Source organism: Cyanistes caeruleus, chromosome 2 (genome assembly GCF_971803275.1).
Source record: "Cyanistes caeruleus chromosome 2, bCyaCae1.hap1.1, whole genome shotgun sequence".
In the NCBI taxonomy this organism is placed as follows: domain Eukaryota; kingdom Metazoa; phylum Chordata; class Aves; order Passeriformes; family Paridae; genus Cyanistes; species Cyanistes caeruleus.
This window is the reverse complement of record NC_141702.1, coordinates 60,653,920-60,681,370: the sequence shown is the minus strand read 5'-3', so window position 1 is coordinate 60,681,370 and position 27,451 is coordinate 60,653,920. Positions and strand designations below refer to the sequence as shown.

Sequence of the window (27,451 nt, the reverse complement as noted above, 5' to 3'; positions counted from 1 at the left end):
CAGAACACAAATTGTTAAGTGGTAATTATCAGAAAGGTGGACAGGAGGACTTCTAGTGGTATGGTAGGCACAAAGACAATGGATTGATAAGAAAACCTTATTTGTATAGAACTCTTTTGGACACTGTCAAGACTATAGCAGACAAATTTGAAAGTTAGACTTAAAGCTCCAGTATATCAATTAAACATCAAGGAACTAATCACATTTCATACCTGCTCCCATTGCCCTTGAGGATTGACCGATCTTTAGAGCTTAAATATGTTTTTCTTAAGTAGATGAACCTCCATGGCAATAATATTTTGCAGCTGACAGGTAATTCAGCATTTAACATTTACTATATATAAATTTAACATTTACTATACATAATCTGTAACACCTACACAATGCTTAAGTGCTTCTCAACCATGCAGAGGCACAATTAATTACGCCGTTCTTTGTCTAAATCATACTCAAGAGTTAGGTATGGACACTGTAAATTTAAAATCCACTAGATAAACCTACTTAACATGAAAAAATTAAATACTGATGTTATATTGATAACTCATATACCGAAAACTAAACAAAAAAGCACTGAAATCCTTGTGAAATGAGGTAGGTTAGTGTAAAAAATAGTTTTATGTTGTCAGAGTAGGAATGTTTTCAACTACTGAATGCTAGCAAAGATTGCAGGAAAAACACATCTTCTTAAACGTAAAAGGTGTCTATGTGTATGCTCATGTATGCTCAGATAAATAACAAGCACCTAAGTATTAATAGCAAGTGTTGTTTTTCTAATAGTTTTCCATTTTTAAACTATATATATGTCTTATCTCTGCTTTTTTCAAGTAGTATTAGAAATGCAGTGTCTGGTAGTGTGAACAAGCTGCTCATTCAGACTCCCTCAAAATTATGTATCCCATTTCTAGCCTCTCAGCACTTGCATCACAGTTTTGTGAAGAACAAGTCAGAGCAGGAATTCTGCTCTTTAAAATACAACTTTTCTCTGCATGTTGTAAACAATTTTGGAAATTGAGCACAATCTGACATATTTTTTCCAGTAAAATATTCTCTGAATATCAAGTTAACTTTATAAATGCATTATATACTGAAATTATTATTTCTATCAGGTTTCTGTTGCACTATAGAACACAAAGCAATAAACACATCACATTTCCAAAGTGGTTAAAGAAACACTCTTTAAGGCAATATCCTATATAATTAGTGAAAAATATAGAATGCTCTTCTAGTGATTGTGGGTTAAAAAACCCTAACATACAAAAGGTATTTAAAGACAAGTCATGTAACCTGTTATAAATGTCACATCATCATCATATAGGAGCCAGAAAAATTAGTTAGGGGTATGGAAAAAAAAAAAAAAGACAGTACCCAAAAGAATTTTGACCTCAAACACAACTCAGAATACAAATAAAATCAGTTTCAGTAATATTTCTGATTCACTCTGTTATGAATTGGTTATTTATGAATTGGTTATTCTCAGAATGTCTATGCAAATGAAAATAACGTGTTAAAATAGGCTTGAGAATGGTATAAAGCTAAACAGCAAACTATAAAATGTATAGTAATCTAGTATTACTAATTCTAGTAATTTACCTCTGTCTGGATGGCAAGTGACCCATGCTTACAGTTAAAAAAGCACATGGAAGTTCTTTAGGTAAATGATACTACCTATTTACTTAAACATACAGTGATTGTGATGCTTTCCCAATAAATCATCCATAAAAGTACCAAAAAAAATTAAAAAATAAATAAAATAAAAAAAATTAAGACTGCATTAAGGTAAAGCCAGTGCCAGGCCAATGACTACTATGAACAGTGCCTACTATAGACCAGAATGGGACTCACTGGGGATTGTGAAGCTTCAGAGAAAAGGTAAATAAACAAATAAATAAATAAATAAACCCTGAATGATCAAAATATTAACTTAAAAAACTCAAGCAAATGGCTACATACGTAATCTGATTTCATCAGCATACTTACGAAGGATGACGTGGGTGATAACGAATGCAAATATAAAGACTGTCAGAAAGGACAGAGATAAAATAAACATATAAAAAAATCTGTAGTTTCTTTTCCCCACACAGTTGCCTACCCAGGGACAGTGGTGATCAAACCGTTCTGAAATGAGAGGCAGAAGAAAAAAAAATGGAAAACAATTAATAAAATGCTGTTTATTTGAAAAAATGCTCTCTGAATACTATATTAAAACTCATGATTTAACTGGCATTTGCAAAGTAGCCACAGAGAAGTTCTTATTTAGAAAGTAACAGAAAAAACAGAAAAGAAAAAAAGGAGTACTTGAATGAAACCTTACAGTTTTTAAAGAAATCAAAGCATGGCTGAGGTGAGTTCCTGTTGAACTAACAGCCTTACTGTGACAAATTGTGCAGTCAGACCAGCAAGCATGTATTTATCCATTGTCACACGGAGCATTAGCAACTCAGTTGTATTTGAGTTTTTCAAAACAAGGTGGGATTTTTTCCCCTTCAGTGCATCTTCGACTCAAAATTGGAATTTCTGAGGTTCTTTCCTTTACATCTGTCATGATCACACCTCTGACTTATGCCTACTACCATATCATCCATCCATTATGGAGCATGAAATATTTACACCTTCCCACTCCCTTTTATTGCTTCGCTCAAGATATTCTTCATTCTAGACCCCCTATTTTTCCACTTAGAGTTGGTGCTGTCATATAAGATCATTAAAAATAGCAAAATCATTCACATCCAACATTTTTCAAATGTTAAAATTTAAACACATGGTATAAAGACTGGTAGATGTAATCTGCATCTTCTGTTAACCCTTTGCACTATAGGCTGTGTGTCCTTTTACCTCCCTGAGAGAACTCGTTCATGAGATAGGAAAAGGCCAGGGTGGATCAGAAACAAGCGTCCCCAGTATGGGGGAAATGCCTCAGTGCTGGGAAGCAGCAGAAGGCATGGTTTACTCTGCTTCTCCCCAGGCAGCCTGGATCCACCCTCCATGTCCCAGTATGCTTGGTAATGGAAACAGCTATTGCCAGGAAACAAACTTGCATTTCCTAACTTTACTTTGGACAGATTATACTGACAGAATTTTAAGTTTTTTTAAAATCAAACCCAAGATCATAAGACAGATGCATTCATGATCTTTCTTTTACTCTCTGATCCTTGTCCAAATCCTGGTTTGTTTTCTGTGACTTTTATGCCTCCACTGACTTACTATCAAACTATTTGTAATTCCACAGGAAAGGCAAGCTATAAATCCGAAGTCCTTTAAGCCCTGTGATAGAAAGGTACATCTGACCAAGTACACCAGCTTATTTTAGTTATGGATTTATGTTAAAGGCCTACATTAGAGGTTTTTCTTGAAGGATTTGTTTAGTATTATCTTCATTCAAAAAAAGTAAAAACCACATGCACAACGGATTTCTGAGTCCACCAGAAATCTGGGGTTTTTTTTCTAAATGGTTTTGCATGACAGCTGTTTGGACCACATGTTTCTGCCATAAATCTGTTTCAAATTCCAACAGGGCTATTCAAGGTGAAGTTACTGAACTTTCTTAGGATAAGGCTTCAGAATACTTTGATTGAGTACTGCTAAGAATACCAAGAACTAAACACTCTGGGTAGGTGATACTACCTTTTCTCAGTGCACTACAGTTGTATTCCCAAAATAAACTGATATTGCTTTTTAAAAGTGCTTGTCTTTAAATCTGTACTTCTGAATGAGCCTTCATATTCTGATAAACACTCAATTTAAATTAATTCATACATACAACTCATAAGCAAACAACACCACAAAGAAGCACAACTCAGCTACAGAGCCATTTTAAAAAGCAGAATCCTAGGGTATTTTTGTACCCTACTGCTGAAAAAATACATTATGTGTCTTGCAAGATGAATTCTGTATATACAGATTCATTCTCTTCTATGCTGACACAGTAGAAAATGAGTTATATTGGCATAAAGCTGCTTCTAGCCATGACACAACATTTAGATACATGCAGACATCTACTTGATGGATTCAGATAAATGCAGACAAAAACGTGCACATACGCACAACCCATCTATCTATAAACTCATGTTCCTATACATACACATACTCCATACTGAAGACTGACTTGGTGTTTGTAACCTATTTGTCAGTCCTCTTCAATTTCCATCATCAAATTTTCCTGGTGAACTGAAAGGCTCTGCTTTCTCAATAAATACCTTACTGATCATTGTGAAGCTGAGTAACTACCTAAGATATTTACAAAGGAAGAATGGACCAAAAATGCTGGATATAAAAAACAATGCTACAGTATTAAACTGGAATCAACTCTAATGAAAAAGGAGGCATATTAAAAGGTCTACATGAATCTCATGATAAATAAATTTGGTCTCATTTTTCTCAGTCAGAAAATAGAAAGGCATGTGACGTGCCACAACACAGTATATTAAAAGGTAAGACATTATTCTACTCAGCAGAACACAAATATGTAAATGCAATTTAAAGATAACAGCCTTACAGCTTGTGAGCTGCTCTGCTTAGTTATTAATGCAAGAGAAAACTGCCAGCCCTCACAAAATGAAGAGAGAAATGCTAAGCAGAAACTTCTAATGCTGCAAAGAAATATAAAATCTATTAAATGTGGAGCTGTTTCCTCTTCCTTAGAAAAACACACAACCTAATAAGTATTAATGAAGAAATAACACAATGTCTTAAAGCTCACCTCCAGCATTCCAGATGCCTGACAACTGAACAATCAATGATTTTGTAAAGGAAGATCTATCTGACATCTCCACTTGGACAATATTGTTAGCAAAATTAAGACAATTTCATAGAGAAATGAAAAACTACTGATGCTGACAAAAACTGGAATTCCACCCCTCATGAACTTAAAATGCAAAGCAAAGAGAAACATAATTTCTTGTTGTGAAGAACAGACTGTTAAGAGGTGACGACTGCAGTTCTGGATAGTTAACATACTATTTTATTTATACAAACATTTGTGGCAAGGTTAATGTAAAAATATTTGAGGCAAACACAGACAATTAAAACATTGGTAATATAAACTCCTGCTAATATACATGTATTAGAACTTGTAATGAAGGAAGAAGCTGAAGCACTCTATGGATAGAAACATTGTGATATATCATCCTCCTACACCCAAATTTAAAGAAAAGCAGCAAGACATTTGCCTTCTTGATGTTACAGCTGTATCTTGTATCTACCTAATCAAGAACTACTGATAGAATAGATGGTCCAGTTTCTACCATTTCAGCATTTTTGTGAAGTCTTCTGCCTGTGTGTTCATGGCTCTCCATTCTTAGGCCAAGCCTAAGTGCTCGTTTTATCCTGCAGGGAGCAGGCTGACAGTGCCAGATGAACCTAAAACTGTGGCTTGCTTTTGCCTATTCTCCTCAGATCACCTCATCAGACAAACACACCAAGGCTGGCCCAAGTGAAGCACTGGGAACACACTGCCAGAGAAGGGGTGAAGTAACACCTTCAGAAGCAGCTAAGTGTAAATTCAGCCCAGCTATGACATCAATCTTACTACAGGTTAGCAGCTATCACAACTGCAGGAGAAATCCAGTTTTGATTATTTTTTCAGGATCTGAGAGCAAAAACTGAAGCAAACAAAAAAAGACTGAAAAAGAATGTGTGAATAGTGTATGAGGTAAAGCATCAATGAAAAGAGCAGATGACTAAACGGAGACTAAAAATGCTGCTGTACAAGTCACAGAAAACCAAAGAGGTAAGAAATTTCAGGAACTGTCAGTAACAAAGACTATTTCATTACTCTTTCCCAGGTGATCAGCATCTTTGAATTTAAATAATAACTTCTGAGGATAGCCAGCACCCCCAGAACTAAATCCAAAGGATGAGGCTTCCCAAGATAATTGAGCCAATCTAAAACCTTAGTATCAGTGAAAGAGATGGTCATATGATGCCTTGCCTGCCACTTCATCCCACTTCCTTCTTTCATTGTGTAAGCGGATGATGAATCAGGTCAGTTCCCTGGACTGGCAGGAAAGAAGAAAAAGGAATTATTTTGCTCATTGATGAGTGAGAAAAACTGACTTACCAATGGCTCTGTGTGTGTGTGTGTGGTGTGTGGTGTGTGTTACCAAATGCTCTGTGAACAGGCACAAAGAAAAGAATCATGGAAATAAGGAAAAAAAAAAAAAAGAAGAGGATGCCATTCAAATCCCTTTGGAAGCAGCAAGCTGTCAGCATGACTCAGTAGTCTCATTAACACTCACCCAAATGCTCTGATTAACATGCACCTAAAAATCTATGCTAACTGGATGACAGAAAAACATTATACTTTGTACTTTTAGACATTCCTAATTTTTTACCTCACCTGAAATACTTGTATTTAAAACTTGCATAAGAAACATTAACTGTTGGATATCTCAGACAAAAAAGAACCTGAGAACATTTCCCATTTTACTAAGCCATGGTCTTTCACATGCAGTGTTTCCTTCAGAAGCCACACCAAAGCATGTTCCTTGCTGCTCAGAACCAAAGAGTCAAATCTCTACTTTTCCACAGCACAGCATGTAGACTCCTAAATACTTAAATGTTCTGCTTCCATTTTTCAGTCATTACACTCCAGGAAACCATGTACAAAATGACCCAAATGCTTTCCTTCCTTTTTCAAAACATTTCATGAAAGCCTAATAATTTACAAGGAATGCAGAAGCATTTTTAAATGGAACATTTGCAGGACAGCTTGGCCCTTCAGTTTGCAGCATTTATTGTTTCCCTTTTTCTTTGCTCAGCTGGATCACTGCACACCAGCATATATTTTCTAAAGCTCAATGTAAAGGCAGGACTCAAAGACAAGAAGTCGACAGGTGCAGAAATATCTAGGTCATGTTACCAGTGAGCACAAGTTAGAATTCACTTGGTAATTTTTCCACCCTGTGCAAGCGAAGCATTGTAGGGCAAAGACACAAACCTAAGGCATTCCCTGAATGTTTCTTTATTTAAAACATGCAAACGTGTATCCCATGACTGGAAAGAGTCAAGAGCCCACTGTGCAAATCCTGCCTCAGTTAGAAGTCACATTACAGCTCCACCAGTTGGGCCAGGATTACTCAAAATTACTTTGGATAGTAGCAGTAGTACAACACAGGACTACAATACCCATTGTCAAGGAGTCACACTGAGTAATTATGTAGAGGGACTGACACATCTGCACGTATTTATAATGATGACAATCAAAGCTTTTTGAAGGACTATGATGTCATGATATGACCACATCTATTCAGGCTTCTTGACTTGACATTTTGTATGACAAATAGTACTTTCAGAATTTGATTGCTCTTGAAAAGAAAACAAATGAGGATTTTAGAAGTCCACACAAGAAATATATTTTATTATAAAAAGTATTTATTTTCTTCTAAGACACACCAGTCCAATCCCAACAGCTGAAAGTGATGCACACATGCACAAAAGCAAATATAACAATTACATTAAGTCCTTTACAGTCAGTTCAAAATATCTAATCATTTAACATACCAAAAATTAATATCCAATAATTATAACATATTCATAAAAATTCAGTTTCACCAACTGAAATCATCACTCCTAAGAAAATTATTTATTTAATAATATTTAAAAAAACATCCCCACTGATGGGATTTGCCACCAAATGGCAACAGCAATCAAATACTTGCATCAATTTAACTTACACACCATTCACCTGCCTGACAGTTGTTCCCCTGACGATACCTTTGCTCTTACTTTCGTGGAATGAAATTTGAGTAAAAATTTAAATCAAAAAAGCAGAGAATAACAAAAGATCAATTGCAAGTTACATTTATATGCACACTGGTGTTATTTTAGAACATCTGTTATGGACAATGCACAATGGATCCTTTAAATCACTGAGCTTCAATGTTTTTATACACCGACTCCAAATCAAAAGCCCCATGAAAATCAAACAAAGAAAGCATCTTCTGGCCTCATGCTAACATTTGGGAAATACTCACCAAAAGTTTGCTCCAAGTTACACTCTGGACACTAATCTCTATAAGGTGGTGCAAACTGAAACGGTAATGTAACACCAGGAAAGATGGGCCTCTATTAATGAAATAAGTTAATAATGTGCATGGGTATCTACAACAAAAAGTCAATCAGAAAAACAAACACAAGTGCTACTTAACATGTGTTTCACTTTCATGACTTTAAAGTGTTCCAGACAGCTAAGCTATTTGGGTGGGGTTTTAAGAAAATAAGTTGCAATGACAACTTTTTGTATGCTAATCAACTTCAATGCTTGCAGACTATCACTATTCACAAAAAGAAAATAAACATGCTTAATTTTCAAAATAAAAATAGCAATTGATTTATTAGGAAAACATCCAGCCATTGCCCTAGGATAGCTCACAGTAATTAAACTGTATTGTCACATAGATCACTTCACTGCACCCTCCAATAATAAACGTTGACTAATTAACAAACTCCTTTGACTGTATGCACATTAATGGTGACGTTTTCAAAGGCAGCAGCAGAAGTTTAGAATGGCTGCTCTTTGAGAGGTACAAAGAGTGCACAGTGAAGGACCTCACTACTTAACAATATCTCATTACGCACCCATTCGAGTACATACTCAGATGAGTGCCTACCACAGACCCAACTGTGGGGGAAGAGATTTTAAAACCCCCATATTTGTCCATGGAGAAAGCATAGTATCCTTACCAAGTAACAGCATTCACAAGGTTTATGGATGAATTTCTCTCTTTTCCACAGGAAAGCATATTTTTTTACATGCTTCCATTGTGGTCTTTTACTGAATTTGAGTTTTTTAAACATTCTGCAAATTGTTACTGCACTGAATGTAAATAAGTGTTTATTTTCTTAGGTTCCTAATTTTAACTAGTAATTTCTCTTTTTCATTTTTACTCTGACACCTTGAGGTTTACAACATCATTTACACAGTCAGATGTTCTGATCATCTCTGTATTTTTTCATATGCAGACCAGTGTGTAAGCCACAAGCTCTCTTAAGTAACCTCTAATACGATTTTCTTTTATAAAGAGACTGACATATTTTGCAGTCCACTGGCTTAGGATTTAGAAGCCCTGACACATATGCCACGCTCCCTGAATTTCCAAAGTACATCTAATTATGTAAGTGGCACAATCATAAATAATATGTCACTTCTGTGAGTGCTGGTGAGTACTCCCATTTAGCAGCTTCTTGTTCTACCTTTTTGGAGCACCGAAACAAAAACAGTCCAAGCCACTTCTCACCTGTAAAAACTGGGAAAAATGCATAAGAGAAGAAAGAAAAAAGAAAAGAATGGTCATAGCAACCAAATTTGTGCTTAAAACTGTTCAGCAAAAGAGCTATTTGAAGACAACCAGAGCTAAGGTTTAACAGGTTCAAAATGAAGTGAAAATTATACTCTGTTCACTGCAGGAAATGTAAGGAAAGAAATAAGCAAAGGCCATGAAAATGAAGTGAAGGCAAGAAAGGAAATAATAAGGTAATGAAGAAAGAGTGCTACAGAATAGAATTAAAACCAAGAAACCAAAGTCCCAACATACACATTGATTATAAAGGACTACAAAGTCCAGAGAAAATTATTCTTGGAAACACTGTCTGCATTAGAAAAGCCAAACTTTCACAATGCCACCTCTCAGCCTGCTTTTGAAGTAATTGGTGTTCTTCAGGCTGGAAGATGGTGGTATCTGGAGTAACCACAGGGAAAAGCTTGTCCCCAGAACACACTGGTAATTTTCATTTTGTCTTACACTGTCTGTGTTATGTGTGCTTTGGAAATTAATTCCCCATACTGTTCAGATATAGCCACCTGCTTATTGTTCAGCTTTCATTATAGAAATTGAATTAAACAAAACAAAAATTATTTATTAAAACCAAACCAAACAAAAGGATATTACACAGTCGATGTTGCAATGACCAAAAATAAATTAAGAAGCCGCCATTAGGTCATTTCAGAAGCAAGTCCAACCACTGCCTTCCTTCTAACATTACATAGTGCCATCAAAACCTCTTGTCAAAACACAGCAATAACTAGCTTGAGCTCAGAATTTATGTCTGGCTTGGTTACTTTTATTCTAAAGTCTTTATCTCTTGTTTTTAGATGCATGTTATGTTTAACTCATTTGTAATTCTTACGCAACATAATGGTACAGAAAACCCTTGAGGGGCTAACTTCCTACTGACATTCACACAGGCAGTAAAGAAAGCAGATCAGGAATACACCCAAGGTATGTGCTTCAGGGAACACTTCTTCAACCAATTTCCAATTTTTTAAGGTATTACATAAATGGAACAAACTACATTTGTATGAAAATAGATATTTTTCTGGACGCTACTAGGAAAATACTGTAAAGTTAAAGGAGTTTGAAGTATTACCATGGCTAGAACTCAAACTAGATATTTTCTTCTTTTTTCTTATTTTAAGTTATTTGTTATTTCTTGTATCTACAAATACCACATAGACATTTATAAAAAATTGTGATGAAACAAAAATTAAACAAGGTCAAGTAACAGATATGGTTACTAAACAATTAGACAGAAAAAAAGTAAGTTTTTGTATGTACTTACATATTTAAAATGCTGCAATAGATTCCTCACAGAATAAAAAACATTAATAGAGAACACAGAATGAAAGAACCTCTCTTTCACACTGCATTCATTTGCCAAGTATCATAAGACACCTTTAGGTAGAAGCAGCACACTGTTTTTTCTGAGCAGTAAGTGCTGGTTTGAGGACAGGCTCCATTCCTGTACCACTGAGTTTCTGTGGCTGATTTGTAACTGCTGCAAAATCTTTGGAAACTATGTGGTAAAAAGGAATGTGTGGCCATACTGGTAGTGAGCTGCTTAAATACGTTATGTTTAAACAACATAAGTTACTTAAATATCCATATGTGTGTGAAGTAGGACTACTTGTCCATGGGTTTCGTTAAACCAGTAAGGAACTAACAAACAGTGTCACAAGAACACTCATTGCTATTAAAAGATTTATTCAGAAACTAAATAAAAACATCATCATACAGACAATACTATTTTAAGAGTGGTGACAAACTATATAACACTCTGATTAAGTGTACACTCGCAGATTGTTAGATTTCCACAGGTCTATCCAATTTTCTTGACACTTATTTTTAACAGAAAAATATTTTCAGGTACTTGTAGATTTCACTTTTTGCATTCAGAACACCTGAATACTTATATGACAAATACCTGAATCTAACCAGGAAACAAAGCTATTATACAGTGTACCCTGAAAAAGTAAATTTATTTTATTTCCCCTTATAAACACTGAGGAGAAAAACCATAGAAAATTCATTAAATTACTTTAAAACAAGTAACTCCAAATTTAAAAATGTGCAAGGTGATCATACTTATCTTATGAGCAGAAAAGATATCTCAGTTACACAAATCATTTCCTCACTCTTTTCTGATAAATATTCATAATAATTCACATCTGTTTTTTCATCACAGACATGATCAGAAGACTGTGTAAGTTGTTTCCCTGCCATCACTACTTTTATGTTTTACAGAATAGGTTTTCCAGATGTGGTATGAAAAGGACACAGCCTACAGAATAACCTATCAGAAAATCCTTCATACCACTGCATTAAAAAACCAAAACTTTATTTTAAAATAAGCTTCAAGGGGGAAGTTGCTCTTATTTTTGCTCTCTTGGTAAAGACAACAGCTATTCAACTTTTATTTATCACACTGGTCAACAACTGTATTTACATATTACCCAGTTTGCTGAGTAATATCACTACACTGTAATGTTCAGGTTACACATTTGCTAAAAATATTTTTCTGAAAAATGTGCCAACTGCCATTCATAAACATCCCTACTTGCTCAATAGCTTTTGCAACTCTTACAAAATTCTAACACATCAGAAAAATTTATTTACTGAAGGAACCATCTACAGATACCAATCAATTCTATAGGGCCCAAAGGCTAATAAGCTTTTCAGTCTAATGTAAGTGTACTCCCTAAATGAGTATCATCTAAACATAAAACTCCAATTCTTCCAATGACTGCTTTATATCTAAAAATATCACTGCTGAATGCTGCAATTACATTTCTCAGCTGGAGACATCTTTCTACATTATTTTCCTGAATGCATAAGATCCAGGCTCAACAGTGTGCTAATCAACTGCACTAAACTGCAAATGTGATCTAATTAACTGGAAACCGCTCAGATTTGATTGGTAGGTGTTTTTTGGTTTGCTTTTAAATCCAAGCATATCTTAATCACCTTGTCTGACCTCCACAGGAAATAGTAATGAAAAAGGACAAGATAGTCAGAGAGAAAAAGCCCAACCCTATAATTATAAAATATGCTTAGGTCCTGGCAACATGTACTTACTCTCAAAATAGCATGTTTGCCCAGTAATTTCTTATGGATTCTGACATAAGTACTTCTAGTCATAAAACTGCTCAAAGGTAAGAATCACCTACAGCATGTATTTTGGTCATACAGCCCTAACCATTTGAACTGTGCCTTACAGTTGGTTACTAATGAACTGGAGAAGCAGCTCCTTGCCCTCAATTTAGTTTGGTGAAGAAAACAATTCTGAGACTCTCAGAGAGCTTGGAAAGGTCATTGCACATTATATGTGGCCTTATTTGAGTTGATGTGTTTGTGTTCCTTGTCATTAGGGCAGGTTAGGAAAGATGTATGCATCAGAAAATAGTTTCCCTTCTTAGACTAGCAACATCTGCTAGGCCAAGTCTCCTTTTCTGCCTCCTCTAAAATTCTTACCACTTAACAGATCTTGAAGGAAAGGAAGACGAACAGAGCAAGTCACCTCATGACTAATCTTGTCACTAACTGATTTTTTTCCATCTCCTATGAAAAGTATCCATAACAATATATAAGCTACTAAATAGAACATATGCCATATCTTTTTTTTTTACTCACCTACGCAGTTATCACAAAGGCTGCAATGTGAGGCACGAGGTGGGCGGAAAATCTTGCAAGTAAAACAATATTTTAGTTTCACTGTCTGTCCATTGATGATCACTTCTTTTGTTCTGGGAGGGGGGCGATATCCTCCTGAACTGGAGCCATTTGCTATATCTAAACATGAAAATACAAGACATGAAATGTTGTACATGAGCTATTATGTATGCACAAAACTGTCCTTGACGGCAATCCATAGCAGATTTCAAATTTGTATTTATACATTTAAAACAAACAATTTTTCCCCTTCTAATTCTCAAGTAGTAAGTAGCAAAAAGATATTTCATTGCAAATAGCATCCAAAGCCAATCAATCTGAATCAAAAAAACCCATCCAAACTCAATTCTCAAATGATGACAATGAGCTTGATCCCAAAATTCTTACAGTTTCATACCCCCTAATAGTTCTTAGATAATATATTAAAGACAACTATAACTACTGGTGTAGGACAGCAAAACTTGAAAGTTACCTTTAGAATCTTCCTATTTTTTTATTTTTTTTTCAGAATTCCTGTAATAACAAAAAAATCTTCCTAGAAGTGCTGCAGAAATTCTACAACCTAATAGAGAATCTGCACATTTACTTAAGCAAAAGCAGCTCTGTCATCTGAGCCTGGTGAATGTTGAGATCTCTTGCATATGATACAACTGAAAATTCTGAATATTCGTGAAAATATTTTACAGCTTCTGCTGTTTAGAAATTTTAACACCCAATTCCCAGTGTTACTTCTACACACCTTGAAGTTTGTTTGTTGCACAAAAACCAGTTTCCAACTACCCTGTTAGATACAAGTGGTAGAGTTTTGGGGTTTTTTCTAAGCTTCTCTTTGTTTTATTTTAGGCTATTACCAGTAATTTTACCAGCATCTAGAGGACTCCTTAGACTAAACCATTAAAGCTCAATTTTTTCCAAGCTGAGCTTTACTCTGAAAGCTCAACATGTACAAGTGGTGCCTTTTTCTAGGTTTATCTGTTCTTGTGTAATCACAATCAAATAAAACACAGAAGTGAAAAAAACCCAAAAACTAACCCTAAATTTATTACACTTGGACAATAGAACAGCTAAGACATTAGGAAGTAAAATAAAATATTTTCCAATATATGAATGAAAATACATTTCAAAGTCACAGTCAAGTCACTTAAATTGTGTCTTACGTTTCATGTGAAGCTTGTTACTAAAAGATCTATGACTTGTACTTGAGATCAAATTGTTAGAAATACCACCCACAATCTTGATTTCTGCCAATTATACAGCCTACAAATTACGTATTTTCCAAAAGGGCAACAAGAAAGTCTCCCACCTAGCAAGGTTTTCAAACTGGCAACAGCGCAGCTGTGCTAGCAAAGGTGCAATTATACAATGTGCTGATTTGGCAGCAAATCCAGCTTAAGGAGTTCTCATCTGCAACGTGCTCAGCCATAAATATGAACCAATAAAAGTCTTTGTGGGACACCACTGTAAATTTGACCATTAAAACAACCAGACTTCAGAAAACTCTAATGGAGAAGAGGATGAAATGAAGGGAGCAATAGCTGAGATAGATGGAATCTGTGTATAAAGCTCCCAAACATCCATTATGAGAATGAAATGGTGAATACTGAAGAAAGAAGAGCTTAGAAGCAGCTTCCTACAGCCTGATGAGTTATAGACATTCACTTGTGCTGGATATAAACCAACAATGTGCTTGTGATGCTTGGCCAGATCCTACAACCTGCACATGGAAGAACAGGCTATTGTGTGATTCCCATACCTTAGCAGTTACACTGATTGTGAACTCAAGGCCAACACTACTTATTTATGATTAAGTAATGCTACCAGTGTATTTCAGTGTATAAGCTAAAAAGGTATTATTTGAAAGGTGCAGCACAACTGTGCTTATAGTGTTTACAGCTGATGTTACCTAAATCCAGAAGACAGGGAAGAATTTCTTATAATTCACATTATATTAAAAAGCTTCTGGTGACATATAACCAATTGGCTTGTAATAGTCATAGTTCTTCCAGAAATCTTTGGGCATTACAAAACATTATCTTACAGCCATTTCTGACCATATTGTGGTCAAGATAAGACTTAAACTGTGAACATAAATATAGGTCATTAGCCCTACTTAATTTTTTTATTGAATAAAGCATTTAACACATACTGGCATGGCATATCCATTAATAAACCAAAAATTTCATTTGATATTCATATTTAGGTGCATAATTATAAAAAATAAATACTACTAAAGCCTGAATTTCACCTAGGTGTAGCTTTGTATGCTAGAAATACTGATGCATTGAATTTCTTAACATGAAAATGATATTTCAGATTTTTTTCTTTTAAAAAGTCTTATTATTCCTGAGTATGTACATAATCATAGAAAGAAAATTACTTAAACCAGTCAAAGGGAATTGTTTAGAGGAAAAATGCTCTTTTTCCTAGATAAACATTTATTTTATAAAAGGCACACTGACTAAAACCAGTATTTTCCTTCCCTTTCAAGATGTCTGTAAAGTGCACCACAGTTATTTTAAATGGGTCTGGCAGAATCTCAAAGGCAACTTCTGTCTTCTCTGGTGAAGTGAGACTACCATCCAACCCATTTTATTTACAACACTGGTCTTCTAAAAGGATTTCCTCCAAACATTTGCAGGGAAGTTCACAGACACAGCAAATCCCAGCTCTCCAAGGTGAATTAATCTTAAAATCCAAGGGTGAAAGCTGATGCAAATTAAATCAATGTAAACAGTCTTGCTGACTTTCCAAGGAATTTTTCTGAGAATTCTTCACAAAATCCTAAATTGCATAATCAAACCTGAATGTTCCAGTCTTTCTGTTTACTAATATCTTTTTCCTGGAAACAAGCTGCAGAGCAAGGTCAAATGTGCTTGGATTTAATACAATTTATCTAACCTAAATGTGCTAAACATGTCCTGGTCTTACTGTGAGTTTTCACTGTAATCTGACTTCAATTCAACTACTTATACTTGGGGTCTAACAAAGTTAAATCTTCAATGTATGAGGTCTCTTTGAAGAACAGAAAGACCAACCTTTATGGAATCACCTTCCCCAAATAAACTGTGTTTGACCACTCCTACATTTTAACTCATCCAATTTATGTAGTAATGCTAGTTCACAAAAAAAAGGTAAATTTTACCCACTAATAGGATTACCATCCATCCTCTGTTCAGACATATTTTGTATGTATGTTTTTGCTTCTCTAGCAGGGTTAACTGTTCATGTACTAGGTGGGGCTCCAGCACTTTTATCACTGTAATTACAAAAACCCCATACATGCAATCCATGTCCTTGGAGGACCAAGAGACCTGAATTGCTCCAAGAAAGATACTCCAAGTATTTAATGGAGATACAGCACAGCCAAGCAACCTTCTAATGGGACAACAAACTCCACTTAGATTTCTCAATTTATTATGCTACAAACAAGCGGTGCTGACGAAAGACAGAAGCTGCAAGTTTGTATAAATATCATAGAATTCTCCTGCTCCATCAAGAGCTGGATTTTTTGGTCAATGTTCCTAAGAACCTGAGACAAACAGCCTCTAGAAGGCAACCCTACATTGCTGCATACAAGCTTCATAACCATATCATGCAATGTTTATTGACAACTTTAAAAGGCCATAATTTCAATCTTCAAACAATATTATTTGAAAAGTCAGTAAACTGAAACAATTCTAATGCTTCCTGAGGACTAAATGAAAAGGTAATGAAAAGAATCTCTTCATATAACCCGTAACATCTGAAAAACAGTAGAAAAAAAACCCAACCAAAACAAAACAAAGCCTGCCAAACTGCAAACCTCTAAGAAATGTCTTCCTCTGTGTTTAACCACTTAAATTTAAGCTACCCATTTAACAGTGGGCAACAAGACAAAAGAGTAATTTATCTCTTGGACGGAAGAGAACTTTAATAAAATGCTTTTGCTTTCCGACAGTAATCTCAGGGACAAACAATACTGGGAACCTGGTTTAGACTGAAACCAGCATCTGCTAACAGCATTCTTCACATAGCTTTTCATCTGATAGCCATCAAGAAGTATAGACCACATATTGCCCCTGACTTTAAGGACTTGCTGCCTTAGATTTTTCCTGAAATAATGTATTTTTTTCTTAAAAGTAGAGTTGCATGATCTTCTTGAAGACTTAAACTTCATGTGAAAGTTATGCTCATTACCAGAAAGAAATGTAATCTTCAGTGATTTGCTGAGGGGAAGAAGCATAGACAGGAAGAGCTTTTTAAGACTTACCTGACACACAAAGTAATTTCACTATATTTATTTTAAGAATGTTGTTTAAAGAGTGCAGTATCAAGTACAACTATAAGCCTAGGAAGCTGGCATCTCACCTTTGTAAAGAAGGAAAAACGTGGTAACTACACATGGTATGTGTTCAGGCCATTGCCAGTTCTATGAAATGTCTGTGGCATGGATTTAATTTTATAAGGCTATAATGAAATCAAATAGTGCATTTCAAAACAAATGAAAGACAGGCAAGGAATTGTGAAGGAGTCTCAAATGTGGTCTTGAGCATCAGCTTAAAGTAGATGGCCAAGACATAAACAATTTGCAGAGATGATTTGCTGGTGTAGGTCATACATTGAGTTCAGGGCTTGGAAAACACAAAAGCAAGCAAGCAAAAGCTGTCCTGTGAACTGGCCTGAGCTAATTGTACAGATTAAATAAGGAAGATACTTGAGACAGTTAGCCTGAATAAAACTCCAAAGCATTTTAAGGCTGGAAAGATAAACTACCATGACCATCTTTTAATTTATCTCCATCACCTATCCAATACAAACAAGACAGATATTGCGGAAGAATCGTTAAACTTGTATACATCAACTGGACAAATGCTTTCCCGCCTACAAAACCCATTCTCCTGGACTGGGTTATCCTTCTAAGCCTTCATATTCAGAAGGTTACAATTTTTCCACTTGAAGTGACTTAACACTGACCTAACTACAAGAGACACATATGGTAACTGCAAAGAGGCTACAAAATAAGGCTGCTCTTAGTATTTGTATTTCCATATAAAAAAAGCCCCTCTCGATACAATATTTTGTGTGACTGCAGAAGCCACGCTTATATGCACCATGACAATAATGCAATTACAGTTAGGGTACCCCTGGAAAAAAATTACTTTTCAATTTTAATGAAAGTTATAACTGAAGTAAAATACAACATTGCGAAGTTTAATGTTTAAAGAAAGAAAAAAATCCTGCTGCATTTCAGTGAAATTATAGCACTTTCATAGCAAATAAAGTTACCCTCAGTGATTTTACATTATATAAGCCTCATACATCTACTTGGTTTTGTTTTATTACGTTATATGAAAACCCCAGCAAATTAGAGTATTTCAAGACTTCTGCTTCTCCTCTCTCTTAGGCCAAATGCACATATGTATTAAATATTCTTACAGGTCCTGTTTTCTAGACTTCTCTGTTTAGCTGCCTTCCTCTAGAGTTTCTACACGTGTTGTGGAAAACCAGACAGTGAACTGAGCCCTTGTCACCACTGGGTATTCCAGAATGTCACTTCTTCTGATTCATGTGACTATTCCTCTTCTAACATGTCGCAAAAATGATTTCCCCTTTTTGCCATATCACAGTGCTAACTCAATCTGTTTGGAAATAATACTCAAGTGTCCTCTTCCTGCACCATTCACCACTTAAAATGCTTTCCAGTAGTATTTGATTTCCACTTGTATTCATGCATTTTGTGGTTTTTCCCTAAAGTTGCCCAAACTATTAAAAAAATATTTTAAAAAAAAATCTAACCCAGTGATTGCAAATTTCTCTATCTCAACACCAACTTCAGAGTTAAGCATATTCCTCATGAGCTCACAATCAGTCTCCAAAAGGTTCTATTTGACCACTTAGCACTTGCTACTATAGTGTCTTTTTGAAAAGGTGCTTATTGACTTTGTGGCAATTTCATCTGGAACTTATTTCCAAAACTCATACAGAAAGAATCCTATGCAGGACACCGTCAAGAGCTTAATTAGAGTGAAAAATGAAGCACATCTTCTGCTTTCCCATTCAATGAAGGGTATCAGATTGGTTACACTTGATTTCCTCTTTAAATTCTTTGTTGCTTGTTTTGAGACTTAAATAGTCACAAGTCCCAACTCTTTGACAGTCCCAATTCCTGTAATGATGATGTAGCAGTGCACTCCACGTCCTTCCAGACAGAGAAGTGTTTCTAGTGATAGAATTGACAGATTTCTATTAAAGCATAACACAAGATAAGCCAATAAAGATACAGTATAGCATATTAACAGACTTTTAAACCACAACTACATTCCTTTCTTCTGACCTGCTCTATCAGATATCAAGAAGCATACAAGTCATCTTCTGAGATCAAAGCAGTGTTGAATCCTTCAGATTGTCCTCTGCTATTTCTCATTTCCCAATTACACAGCATGACTTCAGCTTTTCTTTCTTCCTCTGACCTCTAACAGACTATGTCCTGTTGTCTTCTACTGTTCCTTGCTGATTGTAACTGATTTTATTCTCCTTTTGCCTTTCCCAATATGCTTGTGCCACCTTTTTATACTGATCTTTAGAAACTATTTCCACTTCTGACATTAGTATCTTTTTGACTACAATCAAATAATCAGAATGGCCTCTTCTTACACTTCCCAATCTTCCTTCATATGAGGCTAGATTGATGATCTGCATTGAAAATAATATTTTTAAATAACAGAAGTTCCATTTGATTTTTGGACAATTTCCTTTTTTTTTCCAGTTCTTTTCACTTTTTGTTTTTCTATGAACACAGCAAATTTCTCAAGAAATAACTGCATTCCTGCACAAACGGGGTGGAAATAGGCATCACAGCTCAGTTAGTCCCCCATCTTCACCTGAAGAAGGCTGATAGCCTAGGTGGAAACATTTTTCACTCTCAATATGACCTGTAAATGCTTCCAGAAAAAATTCTGTTTCCAGAAAGTCACCTGAAAAGACAAGTATTGTCAGCTTCTCTAGAAGGTCTGATATTGAGAACCATTCTTCCTAATCAGGTCCTCCTATTCTGTGCTTTCTAACATTAAAAAATAAGGTTTGATACATTTCAAGAGAACTTCAAAATAGCATTCTTAAATCACAATTCCTTTTCTTGGGACACAACTGTTTCTCAGTGCATCTGTAGTAATTTCTGGTAGGCTGCTTCCCTAAGAGACCAGTAGGATAGGGTAAGACTCAAGTATCTAAGAATGATTTGAATAAAGTAAAGCCACAGATAGGACAGGTTACATAAACACATTTTAGCAAAGAAATTATTTGGTAAAGGCATTATTTTTAGGTGAGTTATCTGAAGAACTTGTCTAAAACAACCCACAGTGTTAACCTTGCACCCCATCTTCACAAGGCACCTCAAGCTGAAAGGTACAGCAAGTTACAAGGCAATCCAGTCTGAATGATAGTTTTGGAAAATCTAGTCTTCTTTTCAATTGCAGGAGCCATTCAGCTTTTCATGCTGCACGGATAGCACTCCATTAAGATACACCTTTCACCGGCACATTAAAAAAATGTATTGTAACAGTACAAAAATGTTTCTTTCTGTTTCCATTGTTGAATCCAGAATCACAAGTTTAGGGCAGAATGATTTCTTATAGCTACATAGCTTGTTCCTCTATTAGACTTGCCATAAGCCCTCATGCTTGGGAATTCCACATTTACTGGCACAGTAATTCCTCGCCTCAGTACTTCACAGACCCTTCTTGGAAGACTACTGCCTTTGCTACTGCTGAGGAAAAGTCAATGGCTTTGATCAGCTCAACCTCTGAACAAGTATGAAATACTATTTAAAAAGAATGATAATTTGTAAACACAAGTTCTGAAATTGTTGCACACAGGAACATTTTGACTATTGTCTCTAGTATTCAATTTGTATTTTTAGTTTTGTATTTCACCAAAACTGACAGATGACAAATTGATGATAAAATTATTGTCATGAGTTGCTTATTTGAGATAATTTATTTCCCGACATAGATCAATGTTTTTGTGAACACAGGGCAAATAAGGAATTCCTTGAACAGGAACCTGTGCCTGTGTTTTGGACTAAGGGTGGTACCTTATTCTGGGTAAAGAATTCCTTGAAGGAGATCAATAGAAGTAAACCATAACACTGGTAAGGAAAAGGTGCTAAATGAATGCTTCATTATATTTTTCCATATTTTTATGCACTTCTGAAATTCAGATGAATAGCAAACATTTTAATACTTCTATCATAAAAAGCCTAAGACTGCACTATAGTATTAAACACCAAGGATGCTGCAAGCATTTCTCATGTGCTTGCACAGACCCGTTACCTGTCTTTTCAATGTTCACATGAGTGAGCATTTCTCTGAAACTGCTTCAGGAAAATGGGATTTCCACTGACTATCATATCAAAGCAGATATAGTAATAGTTATTAAGGCTGAGTAACTTACTAAGCACATAAACCCACTATTTATAAAACAGTTCTGCAAACTCATCCTGTGTTTTCTTATCCAGGTGGCACATTTTAGTTATTCAGCATATCTCTACCTGGAGAAGTCTCACTTACAGAATTTAGTTAACAGTGCTCTTCCTAAGTGAGAATGGTTAAAATCTAGCTCTCTAATTATGCTGGCTTTACTAGAAAAAAAAAAAAAAAAAGGTAACTGTGTTAACATACAGTAAAAATGAGACTTTTCTAACTCTTTTGCAATATAAATAACATACTTGAATTCAGTTAAACTCTGAGGATACACTGCTTTAAAAATGCATAATTGTAGATCTTCTGTACTTCTGTCAGCTTTCTTGCCAAAAACACTTCGAAAACTATTCTCTTATGTACCACAGAGACATTTCTACCAGACTTGCTGAGAAGCATGTACAGTATACCTATCACTCTAAAAGGCCAGGACTTTTTCTACTGTCTTGGTGAAGAACTGATCAATCATTTTTCCACAGGAATCACTGTGGAAACATCATCTGACATTACAGCTCCAGGACAATCACTGTGGCAAGGTAGGAGTAACTCCTCCCATGAGCAGAGCAGCACACTGCCTTCACACAGTACATGCACCCTCGGGAGGAAAGCGAAGAGACAACAGACCTTCAGTGTTACCTATTTGTCTCTCTAGATCTGCTGCCTCATCTGGTGTTGCGCGGGGGAGGACACCAGGATCACTGAAACTAGTACGCAGCAGGGTCCCCATCACGAAAAAGAAAAGAATCCCACCAATTGCAGGTATAGCAGGCGTAATCTTCTCTGACAAATATGGGCAACTGGAAAAAGAAAAAGATTAAACAATCAACAACACATAATGCAACTTGCTCTCAAAAACTCTTTACCTCTATAAATGCATATGAAGAATTCTCTTTCTTCACCTGATACATTACTTGCCTTGGAATGTTTACTGAAGCTGAAATTTCTGTTTATGTGTTCATGACACTTCTGGAATTTTTCATAATATGTTCAATATAATAAAGGCACAAGTAGCATAATAATGACCTTACTAATATGCAATGCTCATTTACATAAGAAGATAAAATATTTTTATCACAGGATAATAAGCTTATATATTTCTTCACCTACTGCCCAATTACGTAAGAGTAAATTGGGCAGAGAGAGGAAAGGGGAAATAAGCTGAAGAAGCCCATAACATGAAGAAATAAGCCACACTGAAATACATAATTAAGTCTAAAAACGCATTTATCATCCACCAGACAGTGCTCAAGAACATGCAACACATTCCTTTAATAGTCTTGGTGTATATCAGTACTTTAACACCTCTACTGATTTTCTTCCTTAACCCATTTCTTCTAACTTAGTAAACTTGTTTACTCATTTACAAGGTAAGAAGAACACAAATGGCAGTTCAATACACCTGTGAGCATACAATCCAGGGGCATGTCTATGGCAGTATCAATAGCCCTTGACCAGGACAAAGATGGCTCTGTGTTCACCAGATTTACAATATACACGCAGGGTTTAAGACTGGATTACAATTTTAGCAAATTTTCCTCTGTGATTCACATATGATTAAATCAAGATGGACAGAAACACTGGAATCCAACCAATACACAAGTGTAAGCATCTCTTTACAGCTCTGCAAAAAGAAGGGATATGAACACTCAGACATTACAGAAGCATTGCAGCACCATCTTAGAAAACACACAGGCTGAAGACTCTCTTCATAGCTCTTATATTAAGTACGTGTAGATAGAATACCAAAATGGCTTCAGATATTTGTGACATCTACATAAGAAGTCATAAAATAAGCCTAAAAACAGAAGTTAAAAATCAACAAGTCCTAGGCCTTAGGGCTTCATCTAAAGTTTCTGGGTATCAATCAAGTCTAATTAATATTGTCTTCCCTATTTCTGCTGACTGCCTCAGACGACGATTCAGACGTGCAAGCTTTTGCACTGCAAGTCAGTTAACCTCAGTGGAATGTTAACTCTGAGCAAGTGATGACAATGTCAGCTCCACTGTCCATCACTTCTGCCAACAGGATAGGGAAAGAATGGAAACACTTTTCATACCAGCTGCCATGTAGAAAGTATTTATCTCCCTGCATAATCGTTTAAAAATACTTGGGTGTTTCACCAAACTTAGACAGTTTCATGGATGCAGTGAGTCCATATACATGGTGCACAGCATAACAAGTGGAAATCATCTCTCCCTACATGAATGCAATACCACTGTTGCAACAAGTTACCAAAGATTAAAAAGCCAACTGGGTATTAAAAAAAGACATGTGCCAAGAGATACTGTGGTTTCACGTAACAGACTGTTGAAATACTAGGAAACATCCTTCAAATGTATGCTTTTAGGAAAATCTTCAAAGACCCAGATTTATGAAATCAGTGCTAGCTAAAGGAAGCAGCAGCAAGATGTGAGCCTTGGTAGCTATAAGCCTTGCTCCCCTCATGTCAGGAGAAGCCAGTCAAAATGAACAGCCAAAGCTTTCATACCGCATGAATGTTCTACTGCTCAATTTATTTCTTGCCACAAAGGATTATGAAATCAAAACTACTGTAATATGCTCAGACAAGAGTACAAATAGGCTGCAAGAACGTATTTTTAAAAGGATTAGAGGGAACGTGTACATTAATGAACACTAAATATAGCACAGTTCCCTCACTCTTCTATTGCATTATTCATTGCACGTATCCAAGAAATTGCAACTGTGCTGAAGTCTGTTGACCAAACAAGAGCTGTATGTGTGTGAAAGGTAACATGAGATAATCTCAGGGTAGCATAGTAGGCACAGTACAATTTCGACACTTGCCAACACAAAACCAACAGTGGCATTACATACACAAATTCTCACTGATATTCACAGGATGGAAACTAAGGGCCATCATGACTAACATGTTTCCTTTTAACAGTAACTTCATAGGAAGTTGATAGAAAGAACAAATTGATGTGCTGAAATACTAAAAAAACCCAACATTGCTGAAAAGTGACGTTTTCAGCATAGTAAAAAAGCATGAAAAAAATCTGTTTCCACCTTGCTGAATCAAGTCCATTTGCAGTGAAAAAATCCCCACTCTCAAAGCTCTGTACAATTTTCACAACAAGCAAGTGTGAAGTAATCTGCTTTGCCTAAAGTTTTCAAGATTTAACACATATTTTACCAACTTTGACCTGGAATTAATTCAGCAGTAATGCAGAAAGATGAATCGGATCTTAGGGAATAAAAGCCAAGTAATATTCCATCAATTAAAAAATTATTTAAAGCTGAGAAACCAGTCCTTGCAGCTCCTTACAGAGATTCTGACAGTAAATCTGGGCAGGATCGTTTAATACAGTCTGATTTATGTACAGACCATATAATACTACATAGGCTCACAGAGAGCTCAATGACATCTCTCCTTTAAAAACATCCAATTAATTTTTTAATACTTGTGAACTAAATTTCAAAAAAACTAAACCAAACAAAAACCAGCAGATAATATTAAGACTTCCTTTTTCTTCACATTTATTTTTAAAAAATGGAGGAAAAAAATCTTACTTGTCCTGAGTTATTAAAAAATCCATTAAATGTGATTGAATTAAAACCATAGATCATAGCTCAAAATTGTGAATAAATCTGTAGAAATACACTTGCATATTTATATATTTTGTATTTGCATGCTTATATAACAAATGTATTTGTACTGCTACATTAAGTCAATATTATTTTAAACACTTCTAGTATTACTGCTTTTAGAACTGTCAAATACTGAATACAGAAAAAGATTATCCCGCACGCTTGCTCAGATTCCTTAATTAATTTAATTGAGGATGTATCCCTTCAGGCAACAGCTCAGATTATTACAAGAAGTATCTTTTCTGGAGGGTATTTTCAGTGAGTTTTTAAAGCAAACATTAGTGGGTATTTCCTGACAACAAATTTCAGAATTTTCCCTGCAGAGGGACTCCCTGTGCAGAGACCTGCCCACTGCCAGTAACACTTGGAGATAAACAGCAGAGAGCTCCAGGACAAAGCTCTGTCCTACTGCAGAGCAAGCAGTGACAAACCTTTTCCAATTGGCACTTGGTAACTACTAGATGTGAACCGACATCCTCAGTCTACATCTTAGACAGGGTAAAACAGTTACTTTTAATCAGCATCTGTAAGGATAACAAGTACTGACTAGGTCTATCCCAGAAAAAACATTTTTAGAAAATATTACTAGACCACAGACCCCATTAGAAACTGTTACTGTGAAAATTGCTTTTTCAAACAAAAATGTTTGGATCCACATACTGCAAACTATAACATAACCTGAAGTTTGCAAATTAATTGAGAACTTTGATACTTTTAGCCCTGCTTTTTTGCTCCGCTTCTCAGCTGCTTTTTTGAAGCATCATGTGAAAGTTCGCATGAGTGTAGGAGGGAAATAAAATCTGGTGGAAGACTAGTCTGTCACAGCTCGATAAAAATAAAAACACCCTGGCACAGAAATGATAATTATCAAGCATCACCCCTGTGAACAAAGGATGCAGGAGAAACACAAAAGCAACTTTTATCACCCAACAGCCCTCCTTACTGTGCAACCATGCTCCCCGTGGCTACTGAGATCAGCAGTAAAATACATACAAGAAACTGTGCTGAGGAGCACGCACAGTCAGAGTCCTACAACTTTCAAGCACTGTCATTAGAAAAGGGGAGGAAAGAGAAGAAATCTCCTGAAGGCCGTTCCTGGAAAGATGAAGATTTTTCCTGAAAGGTTCACTGACAGTTGTTCACTGGTGGGGAGACTCAGTAAATGACAAATCTGTCCAGTAGAGGCTGAGCATGTATTTAAAAAAACAAAACAAAACCAAAATTCAAATTTTATACACTGAAGATTTAAATTAACATTTGCTCAGTTGGCAGGCAGAAAACATAAAAGTACAAATTTCATGTTAAGATGAAATAGCCCCAAACCTATAAGCTCGGCTTGCAGGACTGTTGAGAGGATACTCTATGTCAAGCTTTTCATCAATATAAAATTCTTTGTATCAGATATAAAATATGTGTAACTCTAGGAAAAATATAATATAAATATAGTTGAGCGAAGTAACATAAGGAAATAAAATTATTGCTCCTTGTCCTACATCATCAACTTACTGTTTCTGCACGTACTGCCCGTTTAACATGCCTGTGGCTATTGGCATGCAGGTGATGTCCAACAGAAGAGAGAAGGCTGGCACTGAGCACCCTGGGTTCAGTTCCACATGTTACAAGTTAACATCAGAACGAGACTGGGCTGCCCAAGGGGCTTGTTGTTTCTCCTTCTGTTCTCATTTATGGCTCCTCTCAGCTTACCCTTCCTTTCAACTCCACTGCATCATTGCTCCAAGCCACTGTCCCAAACTTCTGCCCTTATGCCAACACAAATCTTCGTCAGGTTCTTTTGTGAGCGAAGTTAGTTTACTAAAATGTATGAAAATGACACCATTTTGTTGACTTCTCTTTCTGTCTAACAGACCAAACATGCACTTGAAAAGGATACTGGCACAAAGCAAGGGAGAAAGAAGCACACATGAAACTACAGGGAGAGGGAAATTTGGACATTGGGATGAGACCTCAGATCAGCAGCTGTCAGTAAAGTTTTCATTCAGACCACAGCCTCTTGTGAAATCATGTTCTAACCTTGACCTCTTCCAATTTAGAGATGGCAACAGAAATACCCATATATAGACAGATTAAAGGCAAAGACTCTGGGCTAGAAGAACAAAAATAGCTTATAACTTATTTTTCTAATGATAAGTTGCCAGTACAAAGAAAGCAGCCAAGGACATGCACGAAGAACAACATGGGCAGAGGAAGACGTAAAGATGAGCAAAATGTGAGGGCACAGCAAAAACCTTGGACATTGCTGCCTGATAAAGAATTTATAAAGATAAACAGGACAAAGAGAATGATCAGAGTGAAATAATGTCACTGTTGTGGCGTTCAGAGGGTTTCCTCTTTTTACTTGTTTTTTTCAGAAGAATGATGCTGGCACACAAAAAATGTGGTATTATTTGAGTATAGATTAGTCCAAGTATTTTTACATGAAATTC

General features: G+C 35.8%; 1 protein-coding gene across 11 annotated transcripts in view; it reads right to left on the bottom strand.

The window, feature by feature from the left end:
• The window catches only part of ZDHHC14 (zDHHC palmitoyltransferase 14), a 94,435-nt gene that overhangs the window by 19,066 nt on the left and 47,918 nt on the right, over positions 1-27,451 (bottom strand). For 5 of the 11 annotated variants that reach the window (XM_086868459.1, XM_086868481.1, XM_086868485.1 and 2 more), the window contains 3 exons: positions 22,034-22,194; positions 12,903-13,061; positions 1,978-2,115 (listed from right to left, as the gene is read on the bottom strand). In XM_086868459.1, coding sequence (XP_086724585.1) covers positions 1,978-2,115; positions 12,903-13,061; positions 22,034-22,194 — 458 coding nt within the window. Of the gene's footprint in view, positions 1-1,977; positions 2,116-12,902; positions 13,062-22,021; positions 22,195-27,451 lie in introns of all 11 variants that reach the window. The other 6 variants (XM_086868444.1, XM_086868437.1, XM_023923423.2 and 3 more) reach the window with 3 other exon arrangements.